This window comes from Vombatus ursinus, unplaced genomic scaffold (assembly GCF_900497805.2).
Source record: "Vombatus ursinus unplaced genomic scaffold, bare-nosed wombat genome assembly UNPS02014810.1, whole genome shotgun sequence".
NCBI classification, from domain to species: Eukaryota; Metazoa; Chordata; class Mammalia; order Diprotodontia; family Vombatidae; genus Vombatus; species Vombatus ursinus.
The window spans coordinates 20,594,910-20,619,262 of record NW_020954588.1 but is presented as its reverse complement, the minus strand read 5'-3'; the positions used below and the strand labels follow the sequence as shown (position 1 = coordinate 20,619,262).

The following is a 24,353-nucleotide window of genomic DNA, read 5'->3' as shown; positions in this document are numbered from 1 at the left end:
ATGTGTATGTCACATATATATGTGTATATACATGACCTATATATACATGTGCATATATATATGCACATGTATATATGTGTATACATATATTTTGTTGTTAAGTTGTTTTTCAGTTGTATCTGACTCTCTATGATCTCACTTGGAGTTTTCTTGGCAAAGATACTGGAGGGTTTGCCATTTCCTTTTCCAGCTCATTTTACAGATGAGGAAACTGAGGCAGAGTTAAGTGACTTGCCTAGGGTCACACAGCTAGCGAGTATCTAAGGCTGGATTTGAACTCATGAAGATGAGTCTTCCTGATTCCAAGGCCAGTGCTCTATCCATTGTGCCATCATATATGTATGCACACATATTTCATACTATTTAGAATCAATGAAAATTCCAGAAGGATTGTGATGACACCCAGCATACTGGTAGGATTTCTAGGTCTAAGGAGGGGGCCATTGTGGTACAGTAGAAAGACCACTAGCCCTGGAGTCAGAGGCCCTGGATTCAAATCTTAACTTTGATGCTTACTAGCTGTATGAGCTCGGGCAGGCCATTTATAGTGGGAATTCTTTTCATATACAGATTGGACTAGAAGGTACTGAGATCCCTTGCAACTCTCAGATGCTAGGATTCTTTAGTGTCCCTGGTCCTCAGTTTCCTCCATTTGTAAAACGAAGAGATTGAACTCCATAACATCTGAGGTCTCTTTTCTTGAGATCTTTGATAAGTAGGAGGAACCACACAGTTTGGCCAGACTCACAGTGTCTCATTTTAGATCAAAAGCCATAGAACACCAATATAAAATGTTCTTTTTTCTTTCTAATTTCAAAACAGCTGGGAATTAGTCACTTACCCCCGGCATCCCTTAGTGGCAAATTATATTAAATACTCTACTTGAACACAGGAGGTACATATGTCATGGAATAATAATTTGGGAATATTAAATTAATTTCATAGCTCAGTTCCCACCATTCAGGCAGGTTAAAACAGTAAAAAAGGGGGAGGAGAAAATAAGAGCTGTGTCAATCCAAAAAGGGGATTTATAAAAAAATTCTTTCTTCCTCTCACGAAAACATGGAACACTCCCTGTGGCGCTAGTCCTTACCCCCTTTCCCCTTTGTTCTCTTCCAAGCAAATGGGAAACCCAAAGCCTTAAAGTCCAAAGAGCTTGTTTGTTGCTAAGCTGATGAAGGGGGAGGGAAGGCTCAGAGATTAAGTAGGAACTTTGAAGTAAATCAAGTCCCTGATGATTCTGATTTCTAAAGCATAGCAGGCTAGACTCAGCCTTTCACTCTTTCCAGGCAGGAGAAATGGTACTCAAGCTACTTTCCCGTGGGCGAGTCCCTTTGGTTAGGACTTACAATATGAGCCTGACTGCTCCATAGGTCTATCAAAGACTGTAGGCCTTGTCAGAGAAGACGGTTGTTATTCTTAGCCTGATTTCTAAGGTGTTCACGGGTCTAGCTTTGCTCTCTATGAGGGAAGCAAAAATTGTGATTTGAAATTCTTTCATTACATTTATCATTAATCAATCAACAAGCATATATTAAGCACTTACTATGTACTGGAAGTATGGTAAGCACTGGGGATTCAAAGAAAAATAGAAATCACTTCCACTCTTTAAAGAGGGAGAAACAACATAGCTGATGGTGTCAAAAACCCTAAAGCATTTTCTTAATCATTTCTCTTTAGGCATATAATTGAGGCTTGGATTATAGGATTGTTTGAGAGCCAGAAGGGACTTCAGAGGGCATGGAGTCCAACTCTCTCATTTTACAAATGAAGAAACTGAGGCACAGAGTTAAGTGACTTACTCAAGGTCACCAAGGAAGTTAAGTGCCTAAAGTAGGATTGGAATTCAGAACTTCCTACTTCAAGTCTGTGCCTTATTCACTACTCCATGTTTCCTCAATTCCTCCTTGGCATCAAAATCTACATTTACATTTAAATGAATATAAATGTGTGTTTGTCTGTATTTCTTGGACATAGAGAGTAGCTGTACAACATTAGTAAAGAAAGAAAGCTTGGACAATTACTTACCAATGCCATATGCATATAAATATATATATATATACACACACACACACACATACATATATACATATATATACGTACATACACACATGTATTTATATTTAAAATGGTAGTCTGGTTGGTTGGGTGAATTGAAGCTTCTTAAGCATAGTCACCAATAGAATAAAATCTCCCTTAGGGCAGGCTCTGTTTTTTCCTCCTTTTGGATCTAGTACAGTGCCTAGAATATAGATGTTGAAGAAACACCTGTTGAATTGAATGGGATTGAACTGAACTGAATTCAGTTTTTTTGGACAAAGATAGTAACCTTGTTAAATAGACCATTTTTTTCTCTGTCTTCTCTGCCCTGTCCTACTGTTAGTGCCTTCTCTCTGAGACCATCTCCCATTTACATGTATATATACTGTATATATCACTAGATCTATATTGATATACATATATATACATATATCCAAGTTACACACACACACACACATATATATGTATGTATGTATGTATCTGCATGCCTATTTCACCTATTAGACCATGAGCTCTTTGAGGACAGGGACCGTGTTTGTCTTTTTTTTTTTTAAATATCCTTAGCACCTAATGTAATGTCTGGTAATTTTTGTTCACTAGTTGTTTTAATTGTGTCTGAATCTTTGTGACCCCATTTGGGGTTTTCTTGACAAAAGATATGGGAGTGGTTTGCCATTTCCTTCTCCAGCTCATTTTGCAGATGAGGAAACTGAGGCAAGCAGGGTAAAGTGACTTGCCCAGGGTCACAGAGTAAGTATATGAGGCTGGATTTGAACTCAGAAAGATGAGTCTTCCTTCCTCCAGGCTGACTCTCTATTTAACTACTTTGTATTTGTCCTCTTTATAACTATTATCTATATAGTTAGATAACAAGTTAGTCCTTGTTAGAGCCCCTGTTTGAATGTTAGCTTGCAGTGAGTAAAGATGGTTTCATTCTGGGCACTTGTACCCCCAGGAGCCAGCACAGTGTCTGGCACAGAGTAGACATTTAACAACAGCTTGTTAACATAAATTATTTTTATAATTTAGTTGAGGATCATAAGAAGTTTCAATGAGGCAACTCAGTGGTACAGTGGATAGAGGGCTGCTCCTGGAGTCAAGAAGATTTGAGATCAAATCCTGCCTCAGCCATCTTACTAGCTGTGTGACCCTGGGCAAGTCACTTATCATCCTTCATCCTCAGTTTTCTCATCTGTAAAATGGGGATAATAGTAGCACCTCCCTCTCAGGGTTTTTGTAAGGATTAAATGAGACAGCACATGTAAAATGCTTTGCAAACCTTAAAGCACTCTACAGAGGAAGAAATGGGCCTCATTGATACTTCAAGATTAAATTAATTCAAGACCTCATCCTAGAGATGAACTGTGAATGCCTTTGGCCTCCTCAGATTCTGACTGATGGACAATAGTCAGCTCATGAGGAATTACCAATATTTTTTATGTCAATGAAAATTAAGTCATGTGGATGAGTGCTTTAAAATTTTTTTTAGTATTTTCATTAATTTCTTTTTCAGTTAAGCAATTATTGTCACTTTCTCTCACACTTGTCCACCAATTGAAAAGAAAAACAAAAGCCTCTAGAACATGCTTATTGCAGGTCTGGGGGACAGCTTGTACAAGTGCACAGAGATGGGAAATGGGACATTAAGGTTCTCCTCTGGAACCCCTTCCAGATCTTCAAGTCCATGAAGCAAGGACTGTTCGGCATAGCCTGGTTGGATTAGAATGTCCAGAACACAAGTGTGCAGTGTTTTTAATAAACTGATTTGATTATGAGGCAAGACATTATTTATTTTCATTACTTATTCCTCTTTTCTACATAAGTTGTAGTTTCATCCTTTTTTTGGCTTCCTAGCTGTGGGACAAACTTCTCACTGACACGAAGATCCATGGTACTTTGTGGGCATTGTGCCATGGTCCCCTTTTTTGCCAGGGGTCTACCTTCTACCTTGAACCTTTACCTATGCCTTTGCTGCAACTCAAGTCTTGTTTGCAAAAAACTTCAATGACTTGACAATGCCGAAGAGCCTTTTGTTGTGTTTAAAAATGAAATCCCCACCTCCAGTGTGTCTGGTGATCACATGTCCAAGAGAGCTTATCTGTAAACTGAGCTGGAGAAGGAAATGGCAAACCACTGTAGTATCTGTGCCAGGAAAACCCCAAATGAGGTCATGAAGAGTTGGACACGACTGAAAGGATTCAGCAATGCCAACAAAAAAGTTAAATACAAGGTAGTTTGGGACAGAGGGCACAAGCCATCGAGGAGATCAAGAAAATCTTCATATAGAAGATGGCATTTGAGCTGGCATTTTGAAAGAAGGACAAAAACGCTATGAGGCTTTATCAGAGACTTATAATGTACCAAGAATGTCTGTAGGGGTGTTCTCAGACTATTGAGCTGAAAGAACCTCACAGTCAAGGTATCCCAATATTAGCTTGAGATTTCCTGTATCCCAAGGCATGGCTACTAAGAATGACCAGAATGAAATAGAACCATTTAGATAGCTCTGCTTTGATCTTATGGTCATATGAAGGGTGAAAGCTTTAATACTATGTATTTTCCCAATAATAAACTTGACTTTAATATCATTTGGTTAGATCACATTAGCTCACTCCTGAATGACATACAATTTGCCCTCATTGTTGAGATAAAGAAAAGAGCAAGATGAACTGGGAATGATGGGGAAGACAATGAAAACTTTGTATTTCTTCCAAGCAGCAAATAATTATTTTTGTCTTAAAAAAATGGAAATTAGTAAAGGAGCCACCCTTTTGGTTTATTCTTGGAATTTATGAGTGCCTCATATTATTTTTATGTTATTATGCTCCACAACTATATTAATCAGTGTTGGATTGGGTTTTTTTTTGGACTCTTGAGAAATTAATCTGTCTTGAGAGGTTATGTCTCAAGTAAAACATTTGCCTTCTAAATTGTAAACACGAGGCATTTTACTGTGAAGAGCCCATAAATAAGATGTATTCAAGAGGAAAAGATGAGAACATTGAAGACAAAAGTCCCCAAACACCCCCACTTAAATATACTCCTGAGAAGTGTATTCCTCACATATATCCTTTGTATTCTTGATTGTGACCAAGAAATGACACGTTTTCTTTGTTTTATCAAACTCTTTTGGGTCTCTCTATTTTTTTGGAGAGATTATTTAGAAAAATAGAAAGACCCCTTTCTCACAGGTTGTTACATTAAACTTTTCACTCTTCCCAAGGGTATCCTTCCAGAGTAACTTGGACAGAAGTGTAACTAGGGTGGGGTGATTAGACTTAGCCTTACGGTTAAATTTTGAAGGTACCAAAGGTTCTTATGGTCCATCACCAAAAAACAACAAAACCCCCCACCCAAATGTGTTTCTTTTTGGTCTAGGTTTGTTATTTCATTGTTGTAGGGAAGCTCTAATTCAACAGATTGGCAACTGTCCTTTAACTTGATATCCTGGGCCATGGAGAAATTAAGTGACTGGTTTATGGTCAAATAGTCAGTATGTTTGAGAGGCAGGACTTGAATGCAGGGCTCTAAAAGGCCAGGGCTCTTTTATCTATTAATCCATACTGCCTTTCAACATCTAGTTTCCAAGAAGTGTTGGTTAAAAAGGGAAGTTACTAGACAATCCATTTATATTTCCTGGAGTACTTGCCTCAAGGGCATTCTTCTCTGGCCTAGCCCTTCTCTGCTCTGTCCTCACTTAGCCTGGAGGCGTCCCTTGGTTTCTGCTCATGGGCCTGAGGATACTGTTTGGACTTGAGAAGTTAATTTGAAGGCACTTGTCCTGGTTGTGTGTTGGTGTCCCTCCCCTCCAGTTCTTCCCAGGTTCAAAAATTGCAAGTTACAGCTCGGGACTTCTCTGCAATGTCAGCAGGGGTTGGGAAGAGCAGAAGATTCTGCAATCCAGGCCTGAGAAGAATCTGCCCTCAGTAGAACTTTCTGCCTGCTTTAGGGCCTTAGAGAAGCCATGAATTTTTTTTTCTTTTTTTTACTGAGAGTTGTAATAAGCAATTTAGGTGGTTGGTACAAGCTTAATAAATAAACCCAGGGTAATAAGCATGGAATATATCTTCAAATAGTTTTTTTAATGACAAAATCAGTTGAGGTAGAAAGAAAGGGGTACAAGGCCCCATGGGAGGGGGAATTGAGCCTCACATGGGGAATAGTCATAGCAGGGAAAAAGCATGATATCTGATGGTTATCTATTTTAACTAGGGCCATCTAGGTAGAACAGTAGATAGAATACTGGGCCTGGAGTTAGAAAGACCCAAGTTAAAATTTGGCTTCAGTCTCTTATTAGCTGTGTGACCCTGGGCACATCACTTCACTTCAGTTTCCTGTACTGTAAAAATGGAGATAGTTATAGTACCTACTCCCAGGGTTGTTGTGAGAATCAAATGTGATAATATTTGTAAAGCATTAGCGCAATGCCTAGCACGTAGTAGGTGTTTAGTAAATACTTATTTTGTTCCCAACCCCTCCCTTCTCAGCTTAGTTATTTTTCTGCTACTGAAGCAATGTAAATGCTCTCATTGCCCCTTAAATTTTAATGCCAAAGAACAAAGTCTGGGTCACCCTACCTTAGTTTTAACTCTGCTAAGTGTATGTGGTTAGTGTAAGTGAACTCGAATGTTTGGGTTATGTGCCATCATAAGAGCAAGGCATGTCATATATATGCTTTTTAAAGAGGTAGTCATCACTTTTGGAGGCTCTCAGTGAAGAGGAGGGAGGTTTTGGTGTGCTCTTAGATGCACAGAGGCACCCCAAGATCGTGGGAGGTTTTGGGGTGTTGAACCCCAAATCGCAGCACGGAGCTGCCTGAATGAATTCAACCCAGATCTTCTTCCAGCCAGAGAAAAAGTTTATTAAAAATGAAGCATATAGGCCAGACTCCCAAGGAACCCAAACATCAGTGATCTAAATCAGGTGATGCTCGTAAGTGGGCATGAGGGGTTTCAGCCTCTAGGCTTGAGAAGAGCTCAGTGTCAGAATGGGGCAAAGATGAATCTTAAGTACAGAAAGACTGGGGGAGGGGTCTAGGAGTGGCCAAGCAGTTTGGAGTGATGGGAGGAGGGGTCTAAGGAGATCTGGACGGGAGTGGCTAGTAAGCTGAGGTGAACAGAACTCCTGGGTCCCAGACCCTCGTGGTGCCTAGCTAGGATTAAGGGTGAGCAGTTGAAGGAGGGAGGTGATTGAGAGGAAGGGTCCAGGTGAGAATTTCCATTTGGAATGTCTCAGAGATTTGAACAGACAATGAGAATAGATAATGAAGAGAACTGGAAGGGGGCAAGTGTGCTTTTCAAAGGGAAATAAGGCAGCTTCCAAAACTTTAAGATTTTCCTGAGACCGGTAGACAACTGAAGCCAGATTCTTTTTGGAGCCAGGAAGGAAAGCGCATTTGAATAAGATTAAAAGGTGAGGCCAAGGCTTTGGAAAAGGGCTTAACAATAAAACTATTAGTGGCAAAGATCTCGGCTTCTGAAACTGAATGAAACCCTCTTCTCAGGATGGGTAAGAAGGATGAAGAGAAAATTCTGGTCCCTTCTCACACCTCACATTCAATTCAGAAATAAAGAATCTGACCCTACCATATAGTCTATAAACTTTTTTGTATCATGGCCAAGGACAGACACACTGCCACTTGTCTTAGTTGATAAGATTAAGGACGAGACTTCCTTGATTTAGGGAACTTCCAGATAAGTGAATCCTCCCTCCCAATGCACATTCATCCCTTCTCTGCAATTTAAAGTCTTAGAGGATTGCTTGGAGCCCTGGGAGGTTGTGACTTGCCCAGGGAAGTCCAGCCAGTATGTGTCAAGGCAGGCCTTGATTCTGAGGCTAACTACTTAGCCCCCATGTTAGATTGCGCCATGTTACATTGTCTCACTTCTTCAATGATGGCTCCAAAAAAAGAAAAAAAATCTGATCCAAGAAGATGAGACAACTAGTGAGGAAATACTAAATTGTTTTGAAAAGGAAGGTGTTAGAAATGAGTTTTGTCTGACTTTCTAGTGTAATATTTTCTCTTGGGCATTTTTTGGCTTTTGGATTCTGGCATTTGTTGTCAGAGTTTTCTCTTACAGGGTAGATTTTTCAGCATACCAAGAAGCTTAATAAAAGCACACAGTTAGCCAGAAAGCATGGGCCTCTAGGCTTGAAGGAAGCTGCATGGAAGTGATTTATGGGATGTGTGCATTAATATGCCTTTTCAGTTAGTAATTCTATATCACGCTCAGCCAAAATTGCATTTGTATTTTTTTCAAAACATTTTTCTTATTCTTTCTCAAGAACGTCCCTCTAGTTTTATGAATTTTTCTCCTTTCCTTGATAAAGCATGTAAGTAAATTTTATCTATTGGTAATGAAGTTATAAGGATGTAATTATTGCTTAAATTAAAATCAAGTTTATTAATTTCTGGCGGACTTGTAAAAATTTGTGCATGTGGAGTGTGTGTGTGTGTGTGTATGTGTGTGTGTATGCACAAGCACATGACAAATACCAGATTTATGCACAAGAAATTAAATAAGCTTTACATCATTATATCAAACCTCATTTCAATTATCTTAAAAACCACCCACATTATTTTATTTTATGAGAACTTTTTTTTTCCTACAAAACATGGCTGGAGACAAATGGGCTATCATATTGGCCTGAGCAATCTTTTTGTTATGAAGAGATCTTTCAAATGCTATCTAGTGTATCCCTCCTTTTTCCCTCCCCCCCCAATCTTGTGATTTCACCAGAAAAAGAATTCATGATATAGAAACTCCCTCCACTGATTTATGGCAATTCATCTAAAATGTATTGTCTTAAAGAGTTTTTGGGAGTACCGAGAAGTCCAGTGACTTGCCCAAGGTCCCACAGCTAGTTGTATCTGAGGACAGACTTTGAACCTAGGTCTTCCTTCCTTTAAGACCAGCAAACTCTTTATCTATGCCACATTGCTTTTCACCCAGAATGAGATATAGACATAATTACAGACATGGACATGTGAAGAGAAAGAAAATTCCTCAACCATGTTGACTCTTTCTCCTTCCATTAAATTGGTCTGGGTACATAAATTACAATTTGTTGCACCGTGAAAATTGCTTTGCTGGTTTATATCTAACAGCCCATATGGTATTATAAAGCTTTGTTTGGTTGGAAAGAATTGTATCCCTTTTGGAAGCAAATATGTAAGTGCACTACAGAAAGAAAATCTGAATTTCATGACTGCCCAAATTAATTCTATTTGAGATCTAATGAGATGAAGAAAATGAATTACCTGCTGTATTTGATGTTACTGGCCTGGCAATGGCTTCCGCTTTGGTTTCACAGAGAAAGTCATCGATAGAAGGGCTTAGGAGGGGTCTGCTTTCTTGCTGCTCATTCACCAGCTGAGAACAAATGAATACAGGTATCAGAAAGCTTGATTTAGCAGGAGAACCAGACCAATTATGATGCAGCCTTGCAACAAAATGGGAATAGCAAGCCTACCAAAAAAAATTAACTAAACAAACAAAAAATGAGCCCTCCAGCATTATCAAGGTTCTCCCTGCCATACTCCCCCTCCGATGCAGTTATCTTTAATTTAAAAGCTTTTAATTTAAGCTTTTCCCCCATTCTGGAAGGACCTTTGAATCATTTTTTATTGTCAAAATGCCATCGGGCCTTTTGTTTAGCCTTGATTATTAATAGCCAATCCTTGATTTCTCATAGGCAAATCAAGAAAATAACTCACACTAAGAGTAGAAGGAATAGCTTCGGTTTCACAGTATATGTCTTCCAGTTTGGATGGCCCAATCATGATGTATTCTTGTGTTCCTGTGTGTTTATGAGACCTCCCAGGATGTATGTGCTTACATGTGCATATATTCCCTCTTAGTTAAATATAGAAACACCCTAAGTTCCTTCGGTATTGTCTTGTGTAGAATGAAAACATCACTTTATCATGGTACTATAGAAAAGGGTGTCAATTGTACAGGTGCTTTGTGTAATAGTCACGTCCCTAAAAAGTTGACGTGCCAATGAAACTTTTGTCAATCATACTCCCTCTTGTTTTCCATTCTAATGGCAAAGATCCTGCTGTTGGTTTCTCATTGGTTTATAACTGGAAGGAGGCTCCTAATACTTTGTAAATAGTTTGTGTCTATGCTCTCGGTGGGGCAGCAACTTTCATTTTTGTCCCTATCTGCATTGCTTAACACAGTGCCTGGCATCCAGCAGGCACTTAATAAATGTTTGCTAAATTTAATTGAGCACCTTAGTTTGGAGCTGCTCCATTTAACTCTTTTCCTTGCCCCTGCCTGACCATCTTTGGTTAATGATCTAGAAGCAAACATGGATGTTTACATGGGAAGTCACTTAAAAGAACCCTTTGGGAAACCCACTTGGAAACTGAAATCTTCCTATGTGATTCAACTACTCCCTCTATAATTTATCTTCTTTGCAAGATTAGATTATTATTGTTTTTTGTTGACTTAAGATGGATCATGTATTTCTGGTTTATTGCTGGAGGGAGGGAGAATAACAGACTAAGAAATAACTAGATTTCTCACATATATTTAGAAAGCTAAATCAGAAATATATGTTTTAACTTCTGAAGCAGTCGACCAAAGGGGTTGCTCAAGACCAGGAAAGCTGCCCTGCTTCAGTCAGTTCCATTTTGTTGTTTCTTTGGCAGAATGACCCAGGTGTGGTAATAGAGACTGCTGCTGATGGCTGCTGATAACTATGGATCCTGAATGAATTAGGGATTTTTTTAAATAAGTAAAAGGGAAGGAAGCATTTAATGCTTAGAGTATGTGAGCTCTGTTAGGGTAGGGATTATTTCATTTCTGTCTTTGTATCTTCACAACCTAGGATAGTAGGTGCTTTGCGAGTGCTTTTTAAATTGATTGAATTATTGATTGGTTGAATGCTTACTTGGGGTATTGACCACATCAGAGGCCCACTTAATTTGATTCATCTGTACCATGAGACTCTGCCTCCATGATGAACCTCTGTCAGGAGCCAGGGTGGGTCATTGGGATTCACAGTCTGTAATCTGATGGTGATGAATGTGAAGCTTTGTTGACCTCTCTGAGCCTTGGACAGCTCTCTTAGCTACCAGGTTATATCTGATCCGTGGTCAGGGGGGATGATCTCTCACAATTGAAATCATGGTAGTCCCGGTTAAGGGAGAACCGTCAAGAAAACTCTTTCCTTTTATGGTTCAAGTCTCACTTGAGAACATTTTTTTTTCATTGCTCCAATATCTTTTGTGTGTCTTTGATGTATGAAGGTCCCCTGGTAATGTTGAGACAACATTCTAAGGATGTTCCCACAAACCAAGAAGGGATTGAATTCTAGCATTCCAAGGGTCCTCAATGCTAGGCCTCTGCCTCCCAGTGAAACAAATTTGAATATTTTGGGACTATACACTCATGTTTTAGAAAAATACTAGTTGAATTTAATAGAGTGTGGGCTGAGATTCTGAGTGTCCGCTATGATTATATTTACTCATATAAAAGTCACCATTAGTAACCAGAAATAGAATTGAAATGTCCTGGATTATTTTTTTCCAGAAAATACAAAATTGTTCCTCTCCCTCCTCTAGGTTTCTGATGGGTTGTGCTCCTTGGGAGGCAGTGTGAAATAGTGGAAGGACTGTTGCTGGGAATTAGAGGGTTCTAATCTGTGCTCTGCCATTGCTACCTGGATGACCTTGGACAAGTTAATCAATCTCATCTATAAAACCTTGAGGCTGATCTCCATGTCCTCTGATAAGGTTCCTTCAAGCTTCAAAGCTTTGATCCTAGGATCTAACACATACCATGATCATTGCTCAAGCTTTTGAAGCCTAATGATGTTTGCTGTACTTGCCAGCTATCTATCTCTGACAATTCCAAATGAATATACATGCTGACGGAGTTATCTCTTTTGAGACTGTCCACTTCATGATCATTGGGGCTTGGAATGCTTCTCACTTCATGGTGGGAGCCACATTTTATGTCATGAAAGGCTGAAGGCTACCTATACAAGTTTTAAAGTCTACTGAACTAGAAAGCTTTAATAGCTGAAGAAGGGCTCTATTATTATGGTACTACACTGTGCTTGTGATAGGCCGATGAAGAGCAATTACCAAAGAGAGTCTCTTAAATGCAGGGATTGATTCACCTTTGCCCTTGTATCTTCAACCTTGGCTTTTGTATTTCCAGCACCTGACCTTAAGACTCAGTTTGAATCTCACCTTCTGCAGAAGACCTTCCTTAATCTCCTTAATTATCAATGTCAGATAACCTTTCAGATGACCTCATCTTTATACTCTATATGGAGCAGCTAGGTCCTCTTTGAGAATGAAGGACAATCAATAACCATGGGGCAGCTGGATGGCTTAGGAGGCCTGGAGTCAGGAAGATCGGGGTTCAAATCTAGCCTCAGACACTTACTAGCTGTGTGACCCTGGGGAAGTCACTTAACTCTGCCTCAATTTGCCTCATCGTAAAATGAGCTGGAGAAAGAAATGACAAACCACTCCAGTATCTTTGCCAAGAAAACCCTAAATGGGGTCAGAAATGACTGAACAACATATATTCTGTATATTTCATTCATGTAACTATATAATTACATGTTATCTCCTCCATCAAAATGTATTCTCCTTGAGGGCAGAGACTATTTTTTGGCCTTTTTTTGTGTTCCTAGTGCCCAGTGCAGTGCCTGGCACATAATAAGCACTTTATAAATGTCTGATGACCAATGGACTTAGCAAAATTTCTGGTACATAGTGGATATTGGTTGATAATTGGTTGATTTTAGCACTTCTGTTCTATAGCGCAGATCCATCCCACACTCATTGGCTGCCATGTACTCACTAATAAGTGGAATGCAATATTTTCAACCCAAGCTGTTATTTTAAGAGTTGGACATCTATGTCAGGAGCAAATCTAGAATCACATGCAATGACTGTTGGAAACCATTTTTATTTGCTACTATAATTTAGTTGAAAGAAGAATAAAAATTAACAACCAAAGAGGGCCAGCCTCATTGGTTATAACTTCAGGATATCTCAGTATGGTAAGAATATTAGGTAAGCATAATTTGCATCACCTTGGCAGGCTTCAGCCTTTTTTTAAATAGTAAATTTAGACTAAATTAAACTGTTTTGCAGAAAAAAATAACTAAACATTCATTGCTTATGATGATAAATATAAGGAATTGGTCTAAAGTAACTCTACCTTCAGGAGAAGAGCAAAAACCAGTTCCAAGGATGGCAGATTTCTCTAACTTATGCTCAAATGTAAGTTATATAGAGCTTACTGTCAAGAGTAGACTTGACAAGAAAATAATATTACCATATAGGGGAGAAAATAATCTGAAAGTAAAATAAAAAAAGGTAGTGGAATGGTTTATTTACATAAAAATGTCATATAGGAAACAATAAGGAAATGGAATAGTTTGTCTATAGAAAACCTGCACATGGGAGGCAATGGATGAGGCAGCCTGGTGAATTGGATAGACCACTGGTCTTAAAGTCAGGAGAACCTGGGTTTAAGTCCTGCCTCTGAAATACACTGGCCATATGATCCTGTGCAAATCATTTAACCTATCAGTCAACTCTGCACTGTATGTTGCAGAGGAGGTGTCAAACCTGCTTTCACAGAGGGAGTTTTCTTCCTAGGAGTTCCTTATACCCGTGAAATCACAGGTCTGGTTCAAAAAAGAAAAGGAAGTGGGATGGTTTGTCTACATAAAAATCTATGTGGGAAACGATAAGGAAGTGGAATGGTCTGTCCACATAAAAACCTCATTTGGGAAGCAATAAGGTTATTTTTCCTACATAAAAATTTCATATAGGAAACATAAGGCAGTAGGATGGTTTAGCTACACAAAAATCTCATAGGAAACAGCCCTCATAGGAAACTAAGGAAGTGGGTAGGCTTCTTGGCAGGCTTAATGCTTGTAGGCAAATCTGCTGAAAGTTATCAGAAGGGTTTCAGCCTCTCTCCATCTCATTCAAGCAAGCACTTCTTGGATTTTTTTTTTTAATAGAAAGATTATTTAGCAGCCTTTGACTGTCTTGGTAGCTGAGGGAAACAGAGGACCAGGAAATACAGAATTAAGAAATGGACTTTTTAATGTGAACAATGCTAGTTCCAATCCCTTTTATTTTGATGTTATTCATAGGAAAAGAAAGATTTCGATTAGGTGGCATTTATTTGATTCTTTCTCTCTCCACACCCTCGGGACCTCATCTTTTAACATACAGTTCATACTAGGGCTGCTCTAAACCTACCACCACCATCTATCTTCCACCCTTGGATTCCTTAGGCTAACTTTCCTGAACATTCTTCTAAGCAGTTTCTGCATTTTTCTGATTTCTCAGGCACTGTTTTATTTTTTCTCCCATTGGAATCCAGTTTGGTTCATATAAGGGTTTGGAAGATGAGCAAGGTTTCTGAAGCGGTGTGCAGAGCCTAGGAAGGAGGTGGAAGAAAGCCAGAAAGAAGACCTGGAAAAATAATCATGGGTAACCAGGAGCAGAAATGAATGGCAGATGATGCTTTCATTGGTTAGAAGGGAGGGAAGATGGGGGATGTTGTGACTAGATTTGAAGCTGGGAAGATCTGGGTTCCAATCCTGCTTCAGACACCTCCTAGACACATGCTCTTACCCTCTCTGGGCCTTAGTTTGGACTTGATGGTCTCTACAATGCCTCCCCGTTCTAAATCTATGAGCTTAAGTCTTCCTCGGTCCCGAGCAGGTGGGAAGACTTGATACATCACTGTAGTAGTATAGGACAGTGTTAATGTGGGCCTGAACTTGGGCTGTGGCAGTATGGCCTATAGGTCTGCACTGCTGAAAGCATGCTGACTGTGGGCTCAGAAGAACCAGGCTCAAAATTTGAATCCACTGCATTGGTCGCCCCATTCTTTCTCTGTGCCTCACCTTCCTCTTCTGGAAACGAAAGGGTTGTATCAGATGACCTCCAAGTTGGACTCGATGACCTTCCAACTGCACATCAATGATTCCATGATAAATTCTACCTCCCTGAGCTGGATTTCATATTTGTTCACTTATTGGACAATTGAAAGCATCACTGGTCTCTGCTAAACCTACGTCTAAGCCAATAGTTTTGTTGCAAGGGATGGAGCCTCCTTGTCACTCATCTCCCTGATCTAAATGCCCTTCTCTGCTTTCAAAAAAAGGAAAAAAAGGGACATAGAACATCAGGAGCCATTTTCAAATACAAAGGGGTTTAGGCTTCAAGATTTTTTTTTTTTGCTTATATACATATTTAATATTATGAGTTTACAATTTATCGAAATGTTTACATTTTAATTTGGGGACAAAGGTGATCCATGATACTCTGGATGCTTTAGAATGGATCCCAAACCAAAATGCATTTTATAAAATAACAGGGGAGCCTCCAAGGATAATGACATGTATTCATGAACAATGAATAATCATTGAAATTCCACACCGAAGGACCAGATTGGTGTTTGATTTAAAATGGAATATTTCATTTTCATTTCTAAATAGGTTAGAGAAAAATATTCATCTGCTTCCACTGAATTGAAAAAAAAAAGCCCTGAGTTAAAAACAATACCACTAAAAGCAGACTGGAAAATGAGGTGTCAATACTTTTCCCCTTTTTCCATCAATGCTGATTTTTTTAAAATCCAGTTAAACAACTTGTCTTTTTTTTTTTCCTTAACATGCATGTGAAACAATTAAACATTCTGAAGGTTTTCTTAATTAGTTTCTACATGAATGGAAAGTGCTCAGATCTGTTTTTAACACAGCGTAGGAGTTTGTTTGGAAACTACCCATATGCCTTTTTTGTTTTTTTTCTCCCTAACATTGTTGATTCGATGCAGGTATCTCATTCATCAGTTAGGCTCCTGCTTGGAGTTCTGCTATTGAGTTACCTGCCTGGGACCAGATGAGCTTTGTTCTCATTTAGAAAAGCATCTCACACTGAATCACGTGTCAATGAACTTGTGAGAGGCCTACTCCACAGGATAAATAGACCGTTGAAGCTATCAGAAGGTACGTAGGACTCTATTCCCACCTTAGCAGAATTTCAGAGTTTTGAAGGGTCCTCAGCTGCCATCTGAGTTTCAGGCTTTACTTTGATGACTCCTGAAAGGCTATACAATGCCTCCTCCTTTGGGTTTCTGGACTTCAGCTCACATGGAAACTAATACCCTAAATGGTTTTGAATGATTCCCACTGGTTCTTGGGATTTGGGGAGGGCCTATCAAACCATAAGCATGTAACAAATGCTTGTTGACTGACCCCAGTTCTTTTGAGACCACCTTAAGTGTTCTTTGAGCAGTTATGGTGCCTATATACAGCAAGGCCACGGGAGATTTCTGCAGGGACTCAGAATCTTCTCAGCATGGAGGAAAATGAGTTAGCTTATAAAATGTTCTATGCCTTCATTGCAAAAGTGAAAATAGGAAGAAGTTCTCAAACTAAGATTTCATTAATATAGGGTACTCCCAGGTTAAGGAAGCTCCTTCTTCCAATGCAGTATAATCTCTTATAGTTTTAGAAAGTTGTATAGACTTAGAGAAATTAAGTGACTTGATAGGATGGCATAGCTGTATGTGTCTGAGACAAGATTTAAACCCAGGCTTCCCTGGTAATGGAGAAGGTTCCCCACCCATTATACCATATTGCCTTTCTATGTGCCAATACTGACCAAAAAATACTTCCTCATTCATAGATATGACTTGAGAAAGAGAATTTTATGTATCAGATATTGTGGGAATACTACTGTATTTTAATTTACTTTAACAAATGTAGTCGAACTGAGTTCAAACAAGTTATCAGCATTGATTATAGGAGCAGAAATGAGGTCCTAATTAATGTACGGCCAGATTGGGACTCCATGGTACTGAGAGAGGGAAAAGTGGGTAGTTGCTGGTGTCTGATCAGGTAGCTTCTCTCTACTCCTCTGCTTTTACTACAATGAGGCATCTGTGGAAAATATATATATATATATATATATGTGTGTGTGTGTGTGTGTATTTATGTGTGTATATGTATATGTATATACATATGTGTGTGTGTATTTATGTGTGTATATGTATATATATATGTGTGTGTGTGTGTTTATGTGTGTATATGTATATATATGTATATATAACAGTCTAGAGGGAAAGGGATGGGATTCAAGGGGATAAGGAAATGAATAAATGGTTGGTATATGGTGAAAGGTGATAGATGCCAAGACCCATCTTGGTATGGAAAGGGTTTGAGTAAGGTGATTGAGTCAGTGGTTGTGGGGAACTATCATTAATTGGCATGAGAAGAGTTAAGTGAGCACTAGGAAAGAGCCAGAGGGTCTTGGAGGCATGGCAACAGTTGGCCTCCTCCTTATCACTCCCCAGCTCACCCAATGGTGGTTCCCTATTATCTCCAGGACCATATATAACATACAGCCTGGTTTTTAAAGCCCTTCACAACCTAAGTCCTTCCTACCTTTCCAGTTGTCTTGTGCTTTATTCCCTCTGAGTACTCTCTGATCCAGTAACACTGCTGTTCCTCTTACCTCATAGTCCACCTCTCTACCTCTTTCTGGGTTGTCCCCCATGCCTGGAATACTCTTGCTTCTTGTCGCCTACTCTCCCCCTACTGCCTTTCCTGCTGTTGTACTTAATGAAAAAGTTTACCTATTAAAATTCGTTAACACTTTATTTTTCCTCCCTATACTTCACCCAGATATAAAGGATCATGGACTTAGAGGTGAAAGAGATCTTGGTGGGCATTTAGATCAACCCCTTCATCTTACAGGCTCAGAGAAGCTGCCAAAGTCATAGAATACTAAGTGACAGAGCTGGGATTTGAAGCCCTGGCCTCTACCTCTTAGTCCCCAGTACTTTCTCCTGTACCATGCTGTCTTTCATTTTTGCAGTAACCTGACATAAGCTCAGTATGACTATTCCTTCTTGTCCTCTATACCACATGACCCCACCTGTGATTTTTGGAATGTGTCAGTCCAGGATCACCTGAACACTGGCTTGTGTGAAGTGCCTGAATCCTTGTTGGTGCTCAGTCCATGAATTCATAAAGCATGAATGAGTAACAATCACAATTATATAACTCTCTTGGGTGTTCAGAAATTATTGAGTTCAGATCCCACATTCAACACTATCTTCACTTTGTCCATTAGACTAGAGACAGACTCATGGACTGATGCTGGGGATGGGAATAAGGCTGAAAGGTGTGGTATGGACCACAGGCATCATACCATAGAGACACAGCATATTAGCACTGGTACTTTAAAGCTTTACGGTTATAATTTGGTCTGATGAGTGATCACTGAGCAAATGAAGGGTTGTATATTACGGTGGATCTGGGTGACTTTCTAAGAAATTCAACTGTGTCAGCAAGCAAGCTAGTTAGCTTCCAACCTACTAGTAACTCATAACATGAAACATCAGCTGCCTTCCCCTCCATAGACCATGGAGAGAGATGATTCTGCAAAATGGGGGCATGGGCCATTCACCACATTCTCATGAACAAAGCCCCTCATTGAGGGGCTTGACGTAGAGACACCAGAACAACAATGCTTCAAGACACTAATACATTCATACAGGTAGGCTAAGAGAGCAAAAGATGATATGGGGCATAGATTGGATGCTATGGTCACCATGGAAAGTACTCACTTTTTCAGATCATCCTGCTTCTTTTTTTTTTGGTTGTGCACACCACTGGTGCTTAAGCAGGGAAGCGTCCACATGGGTGTATCAAGTAATAAAAATGTGCATTCAACTGAGAAGTAGCTGAGTAACAGCTGTCACTGAATCAATTTGTCTTGAAAAAAAACACCTAGCACAACAGGTGCTGAAAATGTTTATGAATAGGTGCTCTCATGTTGCCAATTCATAAACGAGACAGCATGCAATAAGAATAGGATGCATGAAAGAAAGCAGTCGAGAACCCTCATGCAGCAATGCTTTAACCGATTGTCAAAAACATACAGCAACGATAGACAGACATTAAAGGAGGAAATTGACATTTACTCTTTCCTGAATGAAAGAACAGGACAATCATCACTTTGGACAAAACATTTTGTCAAGATCGTGGGAAAAGTAAGTCACTTTGGAAATTTAAAAAGGATAACTGGAAATCATGTAATTACTTTAGAAAAATTCTTGTTCAGGCAAAAGAGAAAGGGAGCTCACGACCAGTGCATGTTCTGAAACATGGGCATATGGTGACCAGACACACTGCTACAGAATAGAACTAGCAGCAATCTGCTGGATCAGATATGCCAATTTACATGGCTCTTGGATATCTGAGACCCCCAATGTATCTATTCACCCCTGCCACTCATGTGGCAGTCTCATGAGCAGCTGGGGATGAAACTGGCTAGATATTTTGACTGAGATGATTCTGCAAAGGTCGTATAGACTCAGAGGAACTCTGCCAGGCATCTAACGGATGCAAAATGGAAAGTGGGTGGAATAATCAGAGTTTGGAAAAGTTGATAAATACCAAGCAACTGCATCAACATGTTCTGTGCGTCATTGAAATGAAGCTTCTCTATTTTGTAGATTAAAACCACACACACACACACACACACACACACACACACACACACACACACACTCTCTCTCTCTCTCATAAACCTAACAGCTCTGAAAATATAAAATTCAGCCAAAGCTCCTTGGCTCTCTTTAACAGACGTTTTTCTCACCCAATTTGGATGTAACGTGTCATTATAATTTTCATTACTTACAACATAATGTTGAGGATAAAACAAAGCCACATATGTTTTTAGCAGCTGGAAAAAAAGATTTGCTGATGGAATAAAGTGAGTTGCTAAAATGTAGCTTTGGGCGTAAATGCCTTCTCTAAGGGTCTTCATGTGGCATATTGACTCCAGGCATGCCTTGTTAAGTGAACGAAATCATTGTATCGACTGGATTTAGAAAAAATGAAACGTGGAACATAATATTGTAAGCTACATTATGCATTTAATGCAAATAAAATTTTAATTTCATTTTAGAAATAAAAACTGGCATGTCAGCACCCCAAACTGAGGGTGGATGACTTTGTATGTCCTTTTTTGTTGGAGGTGGTAGGGGTATTTAGGTCTGTGATTTCATTAGGGCGGGAAGCTCTCCAAGTGAAAACTTACTCCAAGGAGGCAGATTGGCACCCACTTCTTTAATTTGAATCAAAGACCCATGGAATCATAGATTTAGAGCTGGATGGGACCTTGGGTCATCTAGTCCAACCCCCTCATTTTTACAGATGAGGAAACTGAGTTCCAGAGAGTCTGACAACTTGCTCAAGGTCTCCCGGGGAGTAAGAGGCATACCTTGGATTTGAAACTAGGTTCTCTGGTTCCAAACCAAATGCTTTCTCTACTGTATTGCAGAATCTTAGAAGGTCCTCTGAAAGCATGGAGAATTTAATGACTTGCCCTTGCTAATACAGCTCATATATGTCAGAGGCAAGATTTGAACTCAGGTCTCACTGATTTCAAGGCCAGCCCTCAATGCCCTATTCTGTGCCACCTCTCTTATATATACAGATATGTATTAATTTTGCAGGGTGATTCAAAAGGCCGGCTGCCTCCCACACACTATCAGAGAGCCCCTGCACATATGCCCAAATTTGCTTCTTATAATTAAGTTCCAACAAATACAAAAAATGGCCCCGTTATGCTTATAGACTAAATAGTACTAATGATATCAAGGTCACCACACAGGCAAAAGACTGACAAACAATTTCTGGCAAGTGGTCTTTTGGATCACCCTTCAAAGTTAGTTATCCATAACAATATGTGTATACATATGTTTGCGATGCACATATTCACAACATGGATATATTTAACATTTAAGAAAATCAGTTTAGAAAATCTACTGGCAAACTGACATATGTCCATGGGCTCTATGTCAAATAACTTTGTAAATTAGAATTTGTGTTTAGGTTTCTTTTTATTTAAAAGTATTATTAAGTGAATGGTTATCCATTTTTCAAAGGTTCTTTTTTCATACTTCTTCATAATGAAGCAACATTTGTTATATTTGTATGTATACATATATTTTTAAAAATAACAACTAAGATTGAGTAATGAAAATTAATATCCACAATTAAGTACTAAATTGTATTTTCTTTCCCTCCCCCCAATTTTCCATTTTATAATTGTTTCAGTGAAAACTGTCTGTATTTTTTTGATTGGTTCAAAAGAGTGAATGTTTCTCCACTAGTTAAAAACCAGTCTTTGATCAATTAACATATGTCAGCTTCCTACTGGAACCCTATTGGTCTGCCCACCTGTGATGTCATAGTAAGGAGGGGCTTTTCTTCAGCAGACTCCTCCCTCGGTATCTCCTTCATCACCATGGCAACAGCCTTATCGGCTGCCCTAGAGCTTTTCCCCTATAACAGTGAAACCAACAATGACTTGGGTCAGGAGGAAAGGTGAACTTGTTATTTGTTACAAGAAACTCTAACTGGTTAAAGAACAATCCACAACATAAATGAAGAGAAAGATGGTAGAAGGAAGTCTTGAGGCTCTTGGCTGAGAACAAAATACACAAAAATACTGGAAAGGAGATTTATGAACATCTAGTTAGTGTTTACAACTTTACCACGGACATTATATATGTTTTATTTAATCTTAACATCATGTTTTATATTTGTCATCTTTTAAATGCAATTTTCATGGTATAAACAATAATTTAGAAATCCCTCCCTTATGTCACATCTTCCCTGGTAGAATGCAAGCTCTTTGAAGGTTGGGGTTATTTCTGTCATTGCATACCGATTGCCTAGGGTAGTGCCTGGAACACTGTAGGTGCTCAATAAATACTTGTTGATTGAATGATAATGGTACATCCAATTTGAGGTGAAGAATAGGATTGAACTACTCCAGAAGGCACATGTCCAAGGGACCACATTGTGGGTAGCAAACACTCTAATTCGCCTTGGGTAGAGTGGAAAATGAATGGTGATTTCATAATATTCCTATTTGCCCAGCCTGCTGTGGAGTGTTAGTCTGACCATAGATCTCTTTCTTGACTATCAAGATGTCTGAGACCAAGAAATTAAAAATGAATTAAAAAGCTGTCATTCTTTTTTTTTTTTTAAATGTCATTCTTAAGGAATATTTTAAATTCAGACATGAGCCAAAGAATGGTAAATGGGTGAATTAGCAACTACTGTCCCCAAAGACAATACTAGTAGACTAACTTATCGCAATTCCATAGAGTAAAAAGATGGCAGGACTTCATATCTTCCCCAATACCCTACTGGTGAATTTGAAAAGTTGAAGTTTCTTATCATTAAAGGCAATGGGAAACTTGAAAAACTCTCAATCTGTTCAAAACTCAATTTGCTAAGAATTTAGATGTCTCTCAGGTGACGTGAAAATTAAATGATCTTTCAAATCTTTTACCAAAAGAAAATAAACTTTACTTTTTAAGGTGTGTTTTGCAATGCTTATTTTCTCATCACCTTATCTAAACAAGGGTTTTCCTGGGGAAGGGGAATTTGACCCTAAGAATGCATCTAATGGTTTGCCTTGGCAGTGTACTGAAAAAATGAAAATGAGGTTCACAGGGACACTTTAGTATCTTGTCCATGGTAGATTAATGAACATGATGGAATTTTGATGGCCAGTATCTGAAAAGGGCAAAGGGTCAGTGTTAATCTGGAAGGCCAAGACTATTTTGACAACCACAAAACAACAAAGGGAGACAGAATTGTAGACATTCTTCTACTAGGGTACAAATATGGCTTCCAAAGTGTATCTGATTGAATAAGGTCTCCATTTAGAAGGTAACCCCCCCTTCTTTTTTTTGTTTAAAGAAACTATCTAATTTTCTTACCCTTTTCCTTTATAAAATTTAAAAGCTAGTAATTTATCTCTGAGAACAATTATATATTCTCTTCTCTGCGAGACTAAATTTTAGAATGTGTAAAATTGCCTAAAATGCTAGAGATTTTTCTTTAAGAATCTAGAATGCTTAAAGGCAAATGTCCCTTTGTTTCCAGAATCTGAGTTTGGGATTTCAGAAATTTCCCCAACCTTCTCAATGGCAGCCATCTTCATAGACATTCTGATTGCAATGGCCCATAGTTCTTGACCTATGTATGATTAAACACCTGAGTGCATTATTATACAGGAGTTCTTCTAGCTTGGAACAGTATTAATGCTTTATATAGGACTATACATAACTCCATGTTTTGTGAAAAGATTTCTTATGTCATTACCAAAACCATATAACATTTAATTACTGATGTGAAAATTAGTTTGCTGACACATTCACCCTAAAAGCATATAGAACCATTAGAGGCCAAAGACATCTACAAGTTAAATACTTGACATGACACAGTCTTTGTAGTTTATGTTCCCAAAGAGCACAATCCACCCATGAAGATTTCTTTCCATGCTCCCAGAAGTTTTGGACAATAGAGGCATGCTCGAGTCTGAGTTCCTTTTTCTATCCAAAGAAATAAGACCTACTATAACCAGTGTAATTAAAATAAATCAAATTAAAAAAAACTCAAGAGTTTCATTTCTTGGGCTAAGAGAATATAACATCAATTGGTCAGCATTTCAAAGATTCTAAGTCTAACCTTCAGAATATATGGCTTATTTGAAATGCTACCAATCCATAAACTTTTTTTTAATTAAAAATATATGTGCAACTGGAGTAGCTGGGATTAGCAACTGACATGCTATTTTACTAAAGAAAAGAAAGAAATAAAAATTAGTCCTTTCATGCTGAACTCTAGAACAAAGCAGTGATCAGCGAGAAAGGATGTATCGGAAACACATGCGGTGCTGTTTATTTCTTGCACAGTAGAAAAAACCCACCAAGGCCAGAGTCAGGTCACTTTTTTGAAGACAGTGCCACTTTTTCTTCAAGGTTACACCTACTACCTGGAAAGAGTCATGACACCCACGTTAGAGCTTACGGTGAACTTTTCCACCCTCTCATAAGCACTTTGGCATCTGAACGGACCCCAAATCTTATTGTGTTGGGAAGTGTGGCTACAGTCAGAGGACAGAATTGTAAATGCTGCAAAAATGACAGCCTGTGGTTCCAGCTATAGCTCCCATTTCCCATCAGCCACTACCAATTCAAATGGGCTTTATTTGTACATCAAAGGAAAATTCCTTCCCCCCTCTGACCCCAGGGCCTGCCACCTCCACTTGGTGTCTTCAAAAACAAGTAGTGCTCTTTCTGAATCTCCCTGTCATCCCTAACGAGTGACTCCAGCTCTCAAAGCCTCACTGATGACGCTTTAGGGATTCCTGAGGCAGTACAGTTGGCCTATCAGCAATTGGGCTGTCAGGAACCCGGCCAGTTTGTTTTTTTTTT

At 39.0% G+C, this 24,353-nt stretch overlaps 1 protein-coding gene across 5 annotated transcripts in view; it reads right to left on the bottom strand.

The window, feature by feature from the left end:
• PEX5L (peroxisomal biogenesis factor 5 like) overlaps positions 1-24,353 on the bottom strand; it is a 190,469-nt gene that overhangs the window by 85,907 nt on the left and 80,209 nt on the right. For 2 of the 5 annotated variants that reach the window (XM_027876004.1, XM_027876006.1), the window contains exons 3-4: positions 21,298-21,402; positions 9,302-9,413 (exon numbers count right to left, since the gene is read on the bottom strand). In XM_027876004.1, the coding sequence (XP_027731805.1) occupies positions 9,302-9,413; positions 21,298-21,402 (217 nt within the window). Of the gene's footprint in view, positions 1-9,301; positions 9,414-21,297; positions 21,403-23,845; positions 23,912-24,353 lie in introns of all 5 variants that reach the window. The other 3 variants (XM_027876005.1, XM_027876003.1, XM_027876002.1) reach the window with 2 other exon arrangements.